This window comes from Mobula birostris, chromosome 4 (genome assembly GCF_030028105.1).
Source record: "Mobula birostris isolate sMobBir1 chromosome 4, sMobBir1.hap1, whole genome shotgun sequence".
Lineage (NCBI taxonomy): Eukaryota > Metazoa > Chordata > Chondrichthyes > Myliobatiformes > Myliobatidae > Mobula > Mobula birostris.
This window is the reverse complement of record NC_092373.1, coordinates 15,925,086-15,941,622: the sequence shown is the minus strand read 5'-3', so window position 1 is coordinate 15,941,622 and position 16,537 is coordinate 15,925,086. Positions and strand designations below refer to the sequence as shown.

The window sequence follows — 16,537 nt, the reverse complement described above, 5'->3', positions numbered from 1 at the left end:
GCGCTCTCCAAACTGGCCGGCTGGCACTGCGGAGTTGCTGTTGCTAAATTCCGCCGCCACCGTTTTCGTTTTTTTTTTCTCTCTTAATCTGTGAGAGAGGGACAGTCAGCAATGTGATTTGCTGTCACATTCCCTAGGTTGTGACGTTTTTTAAAATGTTATTGTTTGCGTTCTTCTTCTCAAAACTAGATTTGTGAAGGCCTGTACCTGCTTGGAAAACTTGTTCTTTTGCTGTAGGCTACCTCTCTCACCTTTGTTACTGTTTATGACTTTACATGTGGATATTAAGTGTGCCCTGTCCCACAGAAAAAAAACTTCCTGGTGCAGTTTCTCTCTTCCCCCTCCCAAGTTGGGAGGTGGGGGGGAGGCTAGGGTAGCGGGTAATGATGCTGAAGATTCCCAGCTTCTGTCTGTGATCCGTCCAGGACCTGTGTGCACCATACGGCAGCCAACACACCACCCTACCTCCACTCCTGGGACTTGTGGAACTGGCTTCACCAGAACCTAGCCCCGAAAGCGGGGATTTCCCCCACACACACAACTCCCGTGAGCCCGTGCGTAGCCAAGGACAGGCTTCTCTACCCGGGCGTGCGATACGGGAAGGGGAATGCTGGTGCTGCACTGGAGTGTGCAGACGCTGCCCAGACACCTTGGGCACCACTGGTGCAAGGGACGAGGTGCCTGTCATGCAAGAGAAGGAGCAGCTGTGGGTACAGGAAAGAGGTACTGAAGGTTGCAGGAAAGAGGTGCCTATGGGCACAGGGAAGGGGCACCAGTGGGTGCAGGGAAAGGTGCCAATGGGTGCAAGGCAAGGGGGCTTCATTGAGAGTAAGAGAACATGAATTGCAAATGGGTGCAGGAGAAGGATGCCATCTTGCTTAGTTAAGTGAAGTATTGGTTTCCCTTGTGATTAACTCCTACTATACATGTGTAACAGTCCTTAGTCTCACAATAACTACTCAGTAGTGCCTTTATTGTGCATGCCTAGTCTTGTTATTTGTTGTATATGGCATTCCGATGATTTGTTTTTTTTTATTTGTTTTTTTCCTCACCTCCCCTCAATGCACTGCTGCCCCCATGATGCACCTCTGCTTGCTGTTTATGTTAATGCGCTTGAACCCCATTGGCCCATTGCCATCATGTGCTCGCTGCCTGCTAATTAAGACTCAGTCGGCTGTCAAATCACTGAAGCGACCCCTCGAGGCAACCTTTGACCTGGTACTATGACCTTTCACCTTTTAGCTTGGCATGTAGCATTAATAGGGTTATGAGTTACAACATAAATCATTAAAAGCAAAATAAAAATGAGTACTAGTATTTGCTTTTTTTGTTGTAAGCATCATAGGGCGGTGATAAATTGACTGTGGCACCATTGGCTCTGAATACTACAAAGACAAATAAACATGAACAAATTCACGCAAATTTCAAAATGCCTAAAATTTTTAGTATCTTGGACAATTTGCAAGCAAATTGCCCAGAAGATGCAATTCAGGAAACTATAGTGGAGATAACTGACATACCACACTCAGCTCATCACCAATGGGGATGCCCCTACAGCATAGCATAGGGGGGAGGTTGTTAATTCTATATATTCATAATAATTCAATACTGTTATGATTGGCATGGCTTTTATTTTTTAATTTTAAAAATGTAACATGTAAATGTTTGTTAGTCAGTGTGTGATACCTGCATGCTTTGCACGGCAAGTTTTTAAATTTTATTTATGGGATAGTGGGTGGGTTTATGAAGAACAGGCTTGTCTTTGTGTTGTCGATGTTCCTTTTAGTAATTACTCTTAAAGATGTTCGTAAACACCTGCTTTTAATGTTGATCGCCATGGAGTTGGCAGTGCAAACTATTTTGATTCAGTCTCACTTACTGCTTGCTCAGTGGTGTGTAGTTGCATAAAGTGCAGTTACTTAGATTTCCTGTTTATTTCGCTAATAAATTAGTTTATTGGGTTAATGCTTGCTGTACATAATCGTTTCTGTGTTCTTTTGTTGTCTTGTAGCAGGTAAATGCCTCCATGTTGCTTGCTTGCTAAATGGCTAAAAACAAAAAAAAAATGTTCACTTGATACTGATTGTTTTTTTTTCCCCTTCTGTTTGTCTCTTTTTTCCTCCTCCTTGTCTTTTTTTTTGTACACTCCTTTGTCTGTCATTCGCAGGGCCTTCCTCCTGGTGTCCTTCCCCCACTACCAAAGAGACCTACACTAGAAAAAGCCAATGGTGCCACGACAATGTTTAATACTGGTGTTTTCCAATATCAACAAGCCCTTGCAAACATGCAGCTGCATCAACAGACTGCTTTCATCCCTCCAGGTGAGCACACCGCACCTCTGCGCTCGACACCGGCTCACTCGCAGGATTAGTTGTGGATTTCTTTTCTCTACGTTTTCCGCTGAATGTTTTGTCGAATGTAAAATGCACTAACGAAAGCATTCCAATCATTTCGTTCCACGTAATTTGATCTCCCCGGTGCCTTTCTCCTTTTAATCGCGAGATTACAATAATAAGGCTTTGTTTCCTAACTTTGTGACCTAAGGAAATGGGAGATGATGCCAGCAGCTCCACACATATAGAAGCAGAGGGGACGTGGAAAGCCCTTCAGTTCATCTGTACAGGCTGACCAAAAGTTGGAACAGGGTTAACAAGTTCAAAGTAAACTTATTATCAACATAAGTATCCCAGAGTGGTATTCTTTAATAATTGGAGGAAATTAAGGGGGTGGGGGGATGTCAGTAGTAGGTTTTGTTACACAGAGTGTAGTAAATGCATGGCAGTTGCCGGGGCTGATGGTAGAGTCAGGTACATTAAGGACATTTAAGAGATTCTTAGGGAGGCACATGGATGAAAGAAAAATGCAGGGCTAATTGTGAGGAAAGGGTTCGGTTGATCTTAGAGTAGGTTAGAAGGTTGGCATAATATTGTGGGCCGAAGGGCCCGTGCTGTGCTGTTCTGTGTTCTATGTTCTTTTGTTTAAAATCTGACCTCTGCCTCTCCTTCCCTCCTTTTTCTGGAATGGCAGAGGCTAAAGAGAGATCTGATTATAAGTTTATGAGAGACATAGACAGAGTAAACAGACAGTTATCTTTTTTCTCAGGAGGGCATGCATTTAAGGTGAGAGGGGGTAATTTCAAAGGAGATGTGAAGGGCAAGTTTTTAAACACAGAAAGTGATGGGTGACTGGAATGTGCTGCCTGAGGTAGTGGTAGAGGCAGATACTTTAGGGATTTTAAGAGACGTTTGAACAGACACATGAATGTGAGGAAAATAGAAGGTATAGACACTGTAAAGGCAGAAGGGATAAGTTTAGTTAAACTTTTGATTACTAATTCGATTGGTTTAGCACAACATTGTAGGCTGAAAGGCCTGTTTGTGTGCTGTACTCTATGATCAATGACCATACAAGTGTAGAAGATAAAGTAAACTTGGGCTAACACCATCAAATGAGCAATTGCCCTGTCTCTTCCTCTACCAAGCATTTACATGGTGAGTTCTGGAACTTCAACACTCGCCGAGTGAAATAAACGTTCTCCCTTGACTTCTCGCAGACAGGTTTTTCAAATTTGTACCAGAAGGCGAACATGCAGAAAGTACTCAGCCGGTCAGGCAGCATCTGTAGAGAGAACAGCAGTGCCAGTGTCCTTCCATTAAAGTGATCGACTGTTTCTCTCTCCACAGATGCTCAGTGTCCTGCAGTTGCAGTTTTATTGCAGGCATCATAAATCTGCGGTATTTTGCATTCTGCATCTTTCACCATCCCTCCCTTACTCACCCCCCCCAATTCCTTCACCTTTCCTTATCCCCTCTTTGCAAACCCTGTCCCCATCTCCGCCTGACCACCTGTTCCTTCCCTCGGCCCATTAGATATGTAGATGCAGAATTAGGTCATTCAACCCATGGATTCTATCCTATCATTCACTCATGGATGATCTTTTTTCTAAACCTATTCTCCCACCTGTTCCCTGTAAACTTTAGTCCCTCTTACCAATCAAAAATCAGCCTCTGCCAGGGCTGGAACAGCCAGCCTTAGATACAGGACCAGAATTGCTCAGAGTACTTTTCTTCCTTTCTCTCTTTCTCCCTCCCCACTTCCTCTCTTTCCCTCTCTCTCCCTCTCCCTCCCTCTCTCTCTCTCTCTTTTCTGGGTGGTGGGGGGAAAGGAGAGCTTGGAAGGTTGTTATTAGTGGTGGACATTGGCACTGGGTGACTGGATTGCAAAAGAAACCCCACCTGGTTTGCCAAGACTGAGCCATGGATAACTAAACCCAACACAATATGGGTCTCAGCAGAAACGGCCAAGCAAACCACCCTGAACAGGAAGGGCAATAACAGGAACACCCTCAATGTGTGTACTTTGGAAATGTGGCTTCAATCACCAGTGCAATCCTGGGATGAAAATCATGTGCTGCTCGGTCTCCTCGGTCTCCATGCTCCCTCTGCTGGCGCTTTAAGGAACTGAGTGACTGCTTGTAAATTGGAAATGCTGAAATGCGCCAGAAAAAAAGCAGATGTATCTCAAACACCATTATTTCAGTTTTTATGACACCTATGGCACGCACAAAAGCAGCTAGCTTTTTAACAAATAAACATGATAAAATTAATCAATGTTCAAAAATCAATTATTTCAGTGAAAGATTGTTTTTAATATGCCTGTAAAATGATATGCAAACATAATGCACTATAATCACATTAACTAATTTAAGTACTTAAGCCGGGCTCAAGTACACCCCCCCCCGCAAGATTTTCTCTAGACTCATATCTCCAGGCCTAAGAATTGTGAATCCTGAATTAAAAGCATAAGATGTAGGAACAGAATCAGGCCATTTGGCCCATCAAGTCTTCTTTGCCATGGCTGATTTACGCACAGTGGCCTCTGTGTTGTGCATTCAGAGATGCTCCTCTGCACACCACTGTTGTAATGCATGATTATTTGAGTTACTGTCACCTTCCTGTCAATGGTAGGTGTCCATGACATTAAAAAAGAAGTTGGGAACTTCTGGTTCAGAGGTATATGTGCCAAGTACAGGCAAATGGGACTAGCCCTTGTAGCACCTTGCTCAACAAGGTTGAGTTGGGCCGAAATGCCCGCTTCCCTTCTGCTTGACTTTATGACTGTGGAATGTCCCCCCTCCAGTTTAGATCTGCATGAGCCTGTTAGCCCAGGTTTACTTTAAACATGCGCTTGTATGGTCCATCCATCATGAGGGAAAGAGATATCAGGTTTTACACAATGACGCAGTTATCCTAAGAGGCGTGAGGTAGATTTATCTGTGAGATGTCATAAAGGGGTTGATGAAACCATTTATCTGTAGAAGACGAATGATAAGACTGTTTAAGTGTATAAGGTGATAAGAGGCTCAGGTAGAGTGGACAGCCAGCACCATTTTCTCCCCAGGGAAGAAATGGCTAATACGAGAAGGCATAATTTTAAGGTTGATTGGAAGGAAGTGTAGGAGGGATGTCAGGGGTCTTTTTTTTAGCAGTAGAGTGTTGGGTATAAGGGGATGGGTGGTGGTAAAGGCAGATACATTAGAGACACTTAACAGACTAGATAGGGACATGAAAAATGGAGGGCTATGTGGGAGGGAAGCATTAGATAGATATTGGAGTAGGTTAAAGGGTTGGCACAATATTCTGGGCTAGGTGGTCTCTTCTGTGCTATACTGTTGCATGTTCTATGTAACATTTAGGAAACGTTTGGAGAGGTTCATGGATGAGAGGGATATGGAGGGCTATGGACTGGATGCAGGAGGGGTGGTGACTGTTCTTCTGCCTAGATGAAGACCAGCTCGGCATGGACTAGATGGGCTGAAGGGCCTGCTTGTGTGCTGTAGTGCTCTGTGACTCTATGACTGTATCCACTTTTGATCACTCTGGACACAAATTGAAGTTCATTTCGTTCTGCTCAACACAATTAAAAACCCAGCGTCTACATGGATTCCACGTCCCCAGGCCCATTCAGCCTGGGGCTTTCTGAGGGGTGTTACTGCCCGTCAGCTCTGTTAACCTGTGCCACCAGGAGTTCTTGCTCAAGGTCATTAGTGAACATCTTCCTCTGGTTTTATGATGGGGTAACTTTAGAGTGGATGAAGGAGAAATTTGCAGAGTTGTTGGTTGTGGTGTTCAAAGATCAAAGTGAATTTTATTACCAGAGTACATATATGTCACTACATAAAACCCTGAGATTAATTTTCTTGTAGTCATGCTCAGCAAGTCTATAGAATAGTAACTATAACTGGATCAATGAAAGATCAACCAAAGTGCAGGAGACAACAAACTGTGCAAATGCAAATATGAATAAATAGAAATAAATAACGAGAACATAAGATAATGAGATAAAGAGCCCTTAACGTGAGATTATGGGTTGTAGGAACATTTCAGTGATGGGGTAAGTGGGAGTAGTTATTAGATTAGATTAGATTATGAAGACACACAGTCCTCTTTTATTGTCATTTAGTAATGCATGCATTAAGAAATGATACAATAGAAGTTATCCCCTTCTATTCAAGAGCCTGATGGCTGAGGGATAATAACTGTTCTTGAACCTGTTGGTGCGAGCCCTGAGGAGCCCTGAGGAAGTATGGGTATTTGTATTAGTTCATAATGAGGTCGATTGTGAGACCAAGAGCCCACCTTACAGTTCAGGGGTCTGATAACAATGGGAACGAAGCTGTCCTTGAGCCTAGTGGTTTGTGCCTTTAAGCTTTAGTACCTTCTTCCTGATGGGAAAGGGGAGAAGAGAGAAAGCCTGCGGTGAGTGGAGTCTTTGATAACGCTGGTTGCTTTCTTGGGCTAGTAAGAATACAGATAGAGTCCATGGAGGGGAGGCAGGCTATTGTGGTGGGTGAACACACACTGTTTTTCTTTCCCTGGATTTGATGGCAAAGGCTTAAGTTGACAACTGAAAGGTTTAAAGGGGCCCAGAGGGCAGTGGGTGTGTGGATCAAGCTGCCAGGAGAAGTGGTTAAGGCAGGCACTATAATGGCACAAGGTCAGACATGCAGAACAACTTGATGGGCTGAATGGCCTAATTCTGCTCCTATGCCTTATGTTCCTCTGTCCAATGGGAGAGGATGGGTGGGTTCTTTGATTATACTGGCCGCTTTACTGAGGCTGTGAGAAGTGTAGACAGAGTTTGGGAGGTTGGTTCCTATGATGCGCTGAGGAACTGGGGCAGGGGTGAAGAAATAGGTTGATAGGGTAAGTTTCCTGAATCACTGTAGCAAAAAAGTCAGCACAAAGGCAATGGGCCGAATGTCTTCTTAACAACACTGATGTCAAAGCACTGCAAAGTGCAGACACCAATCATTGCAGTCTGTCTTGAACCCACCACCTGCTTTCAGAATGAAGCAAAGGACATTGCAGGATGCTGCCCTGTCATTAATAAAAGAGTGTGAAAGGGTTAATCTATCTTCCAGCAATTTCATTACCTGCTGAGGAAGAAAGTCAGATTTATAATTCCTGGCATGAGCTGCCCCATTCTCATTTCCTTCTGTCTCTGGTATTGTGTTTCATCACTGTACCTTTATTTAAATAGTCCATACCTATAAAAGTGATTGCTGTGGGTCCCCGTGCAAAACCGCACCGTACATAAGACTATCCCTTGACTTGAAAGGAGGAAACGTAATGATGGATCAGCAAGTGCGACTGACAATGGAAAAGGATTGTCATTTTAAAATCCCTCGGAATTTTCTTTTAACACCTTCAGGGGACCCACAGCATTCAGCCATGGGTGTTGTTGCAACAGAGCTGATAATATTATCACCACTGCTTTCTCGTTTTATTTGCTTCACATTTCCCTGAAGGCAGCAATGTGTGCTGGTATGAACAATGTCCAAATCAGTTATTGGGCTCCCTCTGTCTAAGCTTACACGTTGTGCCATTGAAGTTTAAAGGACAGGTGGCTCTGCAGCTCAATTGCATTCTTTACCATTTCTCCCTCCACGGAACTGGAGCCCCTTTGGACAAACGAATTACTAGAGTGAACCAAATCCACTGTCGGAGCGCAGTTAAACCTTTACACTGCCAGCACTGTCAGCCAGGTTCAAAGCAAGGGACCACCATCAACTTTGTCTAAAAATCAACTGCAGGTTGAGACGCTCACAAATTTCTACAGATGTACCGTGGAGAGCGTCTAACTAGTTTTATCACCGTCTGGTATGGGGGGGGGGTGGGAGGTGCGGTTGCTGGGGGACTACCGCACAGGATCGAAATAAGCTGCAGAGAATTGTAAACTTAGTCAGCTCCATCATGGCCACTGGCCTCCCTAGTATCCAGGACATCTTCAAGGCAGGATCCATCATTAAGGAGCCCCATCACCCTGGTCATGCCTTGTCCTCATTGCTACCATCAGGAAGGAGGTACAGAAGCCTGAAGGCACACACTCATCAATTCAGGAACAGACATTGAACCCACGAACACTACTTCACCACTTCTTTATGTCTATTTGTGCACTACTTTTTTAATGTAACTAATTTATATATATATATATTTACTGCAATTCATGTTTTTTTCTATTATTATTATTTCATTGTACCGCTGCCACAAAGTCAACAAATTTCTCAACACATGCCGGTGATATTAAACCTGACTCTGATTCTGAAGATCGGTATAAACTCACAATCCTCCTTTCATTCTGCAGAATCAGGTTTATATGACATGAAATTTGTTGTTTTGCAAAAGCTGTGCAGTGCAAAGACACATCTATAAATTACTGCAACTTGTAAAAAAAAAAGTGCACAAAAAAAAGGTATAATGAGGTAGTGTTCATGGACTGCATGGGCCTCCGAGATGACCACAACCTTGCCGAGGAGCTTAGAGGTTTCCATGCCTCAAGGACCCAGAGAGCTATGTTGGCTGGAGTCAGGGCCTTGTGCTTTGATTCTTGGTAGGGTCACCCATGCCAAGCAGGTCAGAATGTTCTCCACTGTACATCTCTAGAAATTGACGTCCTCTAGCAGTGTTTAGACCCCCAAAGGACAAATCCTTTCCCCTCATGGACTGAATCCCTCTCTCAAATTGTTTCTTGCTTCAGATTGCAGCATCTGCCATCTCCTGTGTCTCTTGCACGCCTCCTGGTGGTTACTGCTTGCATGGCACAGCTTCACTGCGGATACAGAGAGTTCAAAACAGTTGTTGTAATTCTTAAACCACTTCTGTTTTCACTTTGCCGCCAAGTTTAGATCCATCCTAAAAATCAAATCCATTCTGAGATTCCTATGGTAATCTGGGAGACATGGCAACCAGATCACTAATGAGGTAAATAATTAGATTATTTATAAAAGTCAGTAGAGCCCCTACATCACAGTGCCAGGGTGGAGGGTTGATCCTGATCTCTGCCGTTGATTGTGAGGAGTTTGGACGTTCTCCCAGTAAGCATGAGGATTCCCCCCCAAGGCGCTCTACTATCCTCCCATATCCCAAAGAAGTGCAACTTGGCGAGATAATTGGCCACTGTAAATTGCTCCTGCTGTGTTTGGCACGTGGTAGAATCTGGGGAGAAAGGGATGGGAATGTGGTGAGAATTTTAAAAAATAATGTAGTGTAAAGGGCCAGAAGGCTTGTTTCTGTGCTGTATCTGTCTATGACTGTAAACCTCTCCACAGTGTCAAAATGTGTTTGGATCAATGGAGAACCCCTGCTCTTCAAAATACTAGCATGGCATCTTGCTCTTCAGCTTAGAGGACCTGAGTTTACTGTCCCATCAGAGGACTGTTTCTCCAGACATAACCTTTCTCAAGGGCAGACTTGAGGCATCCTGTCATGCACGTGGGTGGCGTAGAAACAGTACAGGCAATTTTCAATTACTTATTTATAAAGAGATACAGCATGGAACAGGCCCTTCTGTCTATCGAGCTGGTGCACCTGTTTAACCCTAGCCCAATCGCAGGATAATTTACAATGACCGATTAACATACTTACTGCTACGTCTTTGGACTGCGGGAGGGAATCAGGGCAGCCAGAGGAAACCCACGGGGTTACGGGGAGAACGTGCAGACGCCTTATGGACGATGCAAGAATTGAACTCCAAACTGACGCCCCAAGCTATAAAGGCGTTGTGCTTGCAGCTCTGCTCCATGCCGCACAATCATAGATAGGGAAGACCCCTTGGTTGTCTGAGCTGTGTGGTGACTGACAGTGCAAAGCCAGCAAAGAAAAAAATATATATTAATCAGTGTTAGCTACCAGCACACATGTTTTAAGTATGTGTTTCACACAGAACACATTATTTTCTTGTAGATTAGGCTATTGTGTGATTTGAGTGTACTTAAACAGCACAAGCTCCTGTTCCCTCAATAACAAATTGTTTCCTCCTTGTGACAATGGTTTCTAATTACACATGTGATGGGTTGTTTTAATTCTTTTCCCCTTTCAAATCCACCTTCCTGTTGCAATGCATGATGGGCAGGCTCAATATTGTGCATGACACCCGCTACAAGTGTTGGTAGGTGCCAGCTTTGTTATTTGATTATCTGTACCCGTACAATTTTTACTCACTGTCCCTTCAAAGTCCACTGCCGAGATCAGCTCCACGCACTGTTGGCATTGCATTGGGGTCCATTGCCTCTGTGCCTGCCGCATCCGATTAATGCCTCAGGTCTTCCTCCCTCCACTGGTCCTTCCCCCGTGTGCCCACTTCCCCTTGTATTTGGCATCTTCTCCAACAGTCAAGCAGCAGACCTTAGCAATTTGACCTCCGTTCCTTCCCTTTACCTGTCAGTATAACCTTGTGCCAAAGACCCTGCACTAAAAAACAGAGGCACAACTGGAGACTTACTGGCTCCACTTTCAATGAATGGGACTAGATGGGATGTATTTTTCCCCAAATAAATCTGTCACATAGTTGATTACACTCTCATGTTCCTTTGCAAACTACGTGTGGTGAGACAGGGTTATGGTGCATTGGTTCTCCAGCGTAAAGTGCCATTGGTTAATGATTCTCCAGCTAGAAGTTTCATTGGTTGATTCATTCTCCAGCATGGAGTCTAATTGGTCCAAAATCGTCCCCTGGCATGAAGCATGGTCGTATAGAGACCTAATCCTTGAGTTTGCCTCATAAAAAAAACAATTGTTGGAGGCTTTGAAACTGCCCAACTTGCTCTCTGATAGAGAGTGTGAAAGAAAATGATTCAAACTCCTACACTTCATTGTAACTTCCACCAAAGAGGATCGGAAGTGTAAAGAGGCCTTGTGGCCTATCATAAACTTGACTGCTCTCAAAATGATTTTTCCAGATAGGTTCATTCCCTCCTTTTTTTCTTCTTTTTAAGCCCATCACCCCTACTAGGGCATAGGCCATGACGGATCAATCCACTCCCAGGGGTGGGGTCTTTGGAGCTTCTGTTGGCATTTCTATAGCTCTGGGTTTTTACAAGATGTGGATGCTAGTCACGTCATACCCCCCTCCTTTCACAGCCAGGCCTGGAACAGGTCACGGTGGAGTTCCTGTTTACTTTTGCCATACAATATTTCCTTCTCTGTCCTCCTCTGTGCAGTTCAAGCATTCTAGGTCACTGGATGAAAACAAAACATTCTTTGCTTCCCCTCTGATAATAGTTCCTTCCAATAGCAATATGCTCCTTTAAACCACGTGGTATATACCGAAACCTCCAATGCCAACATGCCCTTATCCCCAGTACCCGGTCCACAAAAATTCACTCCCCCCCACCAAAACACTTAAATCTATTCTGCAGATAACTGATTATCTGATTGGAATCAAGTTAGGTCAAAAAGCCAAAGTGGACTTTGAATGGATTGCGCTTCTCACTGCTAAGGACAGTTTGAATTATTCAAGCTCTTTGTTACATAATATAGCTATTCAAATGATCCTATTAATTATTATGAAGCAGTAAAACTTTTATAAATCTTGCTTTGCAATAATGGATAATTATTGAATACTTTTTAATGACCTGTGGCTTAATTAAATGTTTGAAAGTATACAGTACATAGAGTAACATTTTAAACTGCTTCATGTTATAGAATGTAACCCTAATTGATGCTTTTTAAGATATGTAATATCAATATTTATGAACATGAAAATGACTTACCTACATGTTGTTGTTAATCAGTATTTTCCTCTTTTGTCTCTCTTTTTGAAATTATGTAATGTTTACTACTTTCTCCTCTCCCCATCCTTAATCACTATCCCATTTCTTCTCTCTTCCTCCTAACCTGTCCCACTTTTCTGACCTCACCTTTCCTCTCTCCTGGTCCTTCACTGTCCTGCTGTAATGGCACCCGCTGCTGATGTCCAACTATCCTCCATGCATTGTTACCATGGCTTCTCCCCACCCCTCTCTCCCTCCACCCCTCTCTCCCTCCTCCACCCCTACCCTCAATCCCTCCCTGTGCTCCTCTGCTGCTCTTTTCCGATTTCCCACCAATTTATTTAAAAAGTACCCATGATGCACGGTGCTAATCCTGCAGCCGTTTCCGCGGCAACAACATCTGCCACAAGTGTCCCCTTTGCAGCCACGGCAACCACCAATCAGGTTTGCTCATTTACAGCTTTGATTCTTCTTGTTTGCATGGAAATATTAATTTTAAGGTTGTAGCTTATCTGTCCGTCTTTATGCTGTACTTAGCAAATTGCACAAAATTAAAATCTCCAGCCCATTTTAATTTACAAGAGCAGGATCCTTTTTTGATTAGATCTTTCTTTACAGTTCTCTCTATTTTTCTACAAAATTTAACCAATTGCCTTGCCTTTAATTAGGCGATGAAAATGAATGATAAATGGCCTAATTCTGCTCCTATGTCTCATAGTTGTATCGTGGAGAAGGTAGGAGAATGGAGTTGAGGGGAAATAAGTCAGCCGCAAACGAAAGGCGATGCAAATTCGATGGCCTAATTCTGCTCTTATCTCTACGACTGAGGCTGAATCCAATTGAAACCTATAGAACATTATCAGGGCTAGATAGCGTGGACATGGAGAGGACATTTCCAGTATTGGGAGAGTCTAGGAGCAGAGTGCACAGACTCAGAATAGAAGAAGGACGTCCCTTTAGAACAGAGATGAGGAGAAATTTCCTTAGCTAGAGGGTGGCTAACCTGTGGAATTCATTGCCACAGAAGACTGTGGAGGCCAAGAGTCATTGGGGATATTTAAAGTGGAGGTTGATAGGTTCTTGATAAGTAAAGGAATTAAAGGTCATGGGGAGAAGGCAAGAAAATGGGATTGAGGGAAAGTGAATCACCTATTTCTTCAGCAGTTTGATCGGAGAACTATTGCGCAAGCACGTGGACGTCAGCCAGTGAGAATAGCAAGAAGAATTTAAAAGGAGACCGCTTTATAGACCGAGCGATGCAGTAGAGGGAGCCAGAATGGGAAGGCTTTGGCTCAACGGGGCTTCGGCAGTGACAGGTCGAGGCAAGGTTGGTTGCCTGTGTAGAATACAGACAGGAAGAATGTGTGTGAGGCTGGTGTTCTGTGCTCGGTGTCAGATGTGGGGAGTCCTGGAGATTCCCAGCCTTCCGGACAGCCACATCTGTGCCAGGTGTGTCGAGCTGCAGCTCCTTAGGGACCATGTTAGGGAACTGGAGATGCAGCTTGATGACATTCATCTGGTCAGGGAAAGTGAGGAGCTATACGCAGGTAGTCACACCAGGGTAGGGGAGACAGATAAGTGGGTAACACTCAAGAGAGGGAAGGGCAGGAGTCAGAGGCTAGAGAGCACCTCTGTGGCTGTACCCCTTGACAATAAGTACTCCTGCTTGAGGGGGAACGGCCTACCTGGGGGAAGCAACAGTGGTCGTGCCTCTGGCGCAGAGTCTGGCCCTGTGGCTCAGAAGGATAGGGAAAGGAAGAGGATGGCAGCAGTGAAAGGGAATTCTGTGGACGCAGGAAAGAAGAACGGATGGTCGTGTGCCTCCTAGGTGCCAGGGTCCGGGATGTTTCTGATCGCGTCCACGATATCCTGAAATGGGAAGGAGAACAGCCAGAGATCATGGTACAAATTGGTACCAACGACATAAGCAGGAAAAGGGAGGCGGTCCTGAAAGCAGATTATAGGGAGATAGGAAGAAAGTTGAGAAGCAGGACACAAAGGTAGTAATCTCGGGATTACTGTCTGTGCCGTATGACAGTGAGCATAGAAATAGAGTGAGGTGGAGGATAAATGTGTGGCTGAGGGATTGGAGCAGGGGGCAAGGATTCAGATTTCTGGATCATTGGGACCTCTTTTGGAGCAGGAATGACCTGTACAAAAAGGATGGGTTGCATTTGAATCCCAGGGGGACCAATATCCTGGTGGGAAGGTTTGCTAAGGCTATTAGGGAGAGTTTAAACTAGGATTGCTGTGGGGTGGGAACCGAACTGAAGAGACGGAGGAAGAGGAAGTTGGCTCAAAAATAGAGAAAGCTTGGAGACAGTGAGAGAGGGAGGATAGGCAGGTGATTGAGAAGGGACACGTTGAGACCGATGGTTTGAGATGTTTCTATTTTAATGCAAGGAGTATTACGAACAAAGCGGATGAGCTTAGAGCGTGGATCAGTACTTGGAGCTATGATGTTGTGGCCATTACAGAAGCTTGGGTGGCTCAGAGGCAGGAATGGTTACTTCGAGTGCCAGGCTTTAGATGTTTCAGAACGGACAGGGAAGGAGGCAAAAGAGGTGGGTGCGTGGCACTGTTGATCAGAGATAGTGTCATGGCTGCAGAAAAGGAGGAAGACATGGAAGGATTGTGTACTGATCTCTGTGGGTAGAAGTTAGGAACAGGAAGGGATCAATAACTGGGTGTTTTTTTTGACCACACAATAGTAACAGGGACATTGAGGAGCAGATAGGGAGACAGAATCTGCAAAAGGTGTAACAATATCAGGGTTGTCAAGCTGGGAGATCTTAATTTCCCAAATATCGATTGGCATGTCACTAGAGCAAGGGGTTTAAATGGGGTGCAGTTTGTTAGGTGTGTTCAAGATAAGCCTGCAAGAAGAGAGGCAGTACTTGATCTGGTATTGGGAAATGAACCTGGTCAGGTGTCAAATCTCTCAGTGGGAGAGCATTTTGGAAATAGTGATCACAATACTATCTCCTTTACCATAGCATTGGAGAGGGATAGGAACAGATAAGTTAGGAAAGTGTTTAATTGGAGTAAGGGGAAATATGAAGCTATAAGGCAGAAAATTGGAGGCATAAATTGGGAAAAGATGTTCTCAGGGAATTGTGCGGAAGAAATGTGGCAGACGTTCAGGGGATATTTGCATGGAGTTCTGTATAGGTACATTCCAATGAGACAGAGAAAGGATGGTAGGATACAGGAACCATGGTGTACAAAGGCCGTTGTAAATCTAGTCAAGAAGAAAAGAAGAGCTTATGAAAGGTTCAAAAAAGTAGGTAATGATAGAGATCTAGAAGATTATAAGGCTGGCAGGAAGGAGCTTAAGAAAGAAATTAGGAGAGCCAGAAAGGACCATGAGGAGACCTTGGCGGATGGGATTAAAGAAAACCCCAAGGTATTCTATAAGTATGTGCAGAGCAAAAGGATAAGACGTGAGAGAATAGGACCAATCAAGTGTGACAGTGGAAAAGTGTGTATGGAACCGGAGGAGATAGCAGAGGTACTTACTGAGTACTTTGCTTCAGTATTCACTACGGAAAAGGATCTTGGCGACAGTAGGGATGACTTACAGTGGATTGAAAAGCTTGAGCATGTAGATATTAGAAAGAGGATGTGCTGGAGCTTTTGAAAAGCATCAAGTTGGATTAGTCACCGGGACCGGACGAGATGTACCCCAGGCTACTGTGGGAGGCGAGGGAGGAGATTGCTGAGCCTCTGGTAATGGTCTTTGCATCATCAATAGGGATGGGAGAAGTTCTGGAGGATTAGAGGGTTGCGGATGTTGTTCCATTATTCAAGAAAGGGAGGAGAGATAGCCCAGGAAATTATAGACCAGTGACTCTTACTTCAGTGGTTGGTAAGTTGATGGAGAAGATCCTGAGAGGCAGGATTTATGAACATTTGGAGAGGCATAATGTGATTAGGATTAGTCAACATGGCTTTGTCAAAGGCAGGTCATGCCTTACGAGCCTGAACGAATTTATTGAGGATGTGACTAAACACATTGATGAAGGTAGAGCAGCAGATGTAGTGTATGTGTATTTCAGCAAGGCATTTGACAAGGTATCCCATGCAAGGCTTATTGAGAAGGTTAGAAGGCATGGGATCCAAGGAGACTTTGCTTTGCGGATCCAGAACTAGCTTGCCCACAGAAGGCAAAGAGTGGTTGTAGACGGGTCATATTCATATGGAGGTCGGTGACCAGTGGTGTGCCTCAGCGATCTGTTCTGGGACCCCTACTCTTCGTGATTTTTATAAATGACCTGGATGAAGAAGTGGAGGATGGGTTAGTAGATTTGCTGATAACACAAAGGTTGGGGGTGTTGCGGGTAGCGTGGAGGACTGCGAGAGGTTACAGCTAGACATCGATAGGATACAAGACTGGGCTGGGAAGTTGCAGATGGAGTTCAACCCAGATAAGTGTGAAGTGGTTCATTTTGGTCGGTCAAATATGATGGCAGATTATAGTATTAA

At 44.3% G+C, this 16,537-nt stretch overlaps 1 protein-coding gene across 8 annotated transcripts in view; it reads left to right on the top strand.

The window, feature by feature from the left end:
- Positions 1 to 16,537, top strand: part of LOC140196176 (muscleblind-like protein 1) — a 322,691-nt gene that overhangs the window by 291,244 nt on the left and 14,910 nt on the right. For 4 of the 8 annotated variants that reach the window (XM_072254943.1, XM_072254936.1, XM_072254937.1 and 1 more), the window contains 4 exons: positions 1,165 to 1,218; positions 2,168 to 2,321; positions 10,414 to 10,449; positions 12,402 to 12,496. In XM_072254943.1, the coding sequence (XP_072111044.1) occupies positions 1,165 to 1,218; positions 2,168 to 2,321; positions 10,414 to 10,449; positions 12,402 to 12,496 (339 nt within the window). The remainder of the gene's footprint in view (positions 1 to 1,164; positions 1,219 to 2,167; positions 2,322 to 10,413; positions 10,450 to 12,401; positions 12,497 to 16,537) is intronic. The other 4 variants (XM_072254944.1, XM_072254941.1, XM_072254940.1 and 1 more) reach the window with 3 other exon arrangements.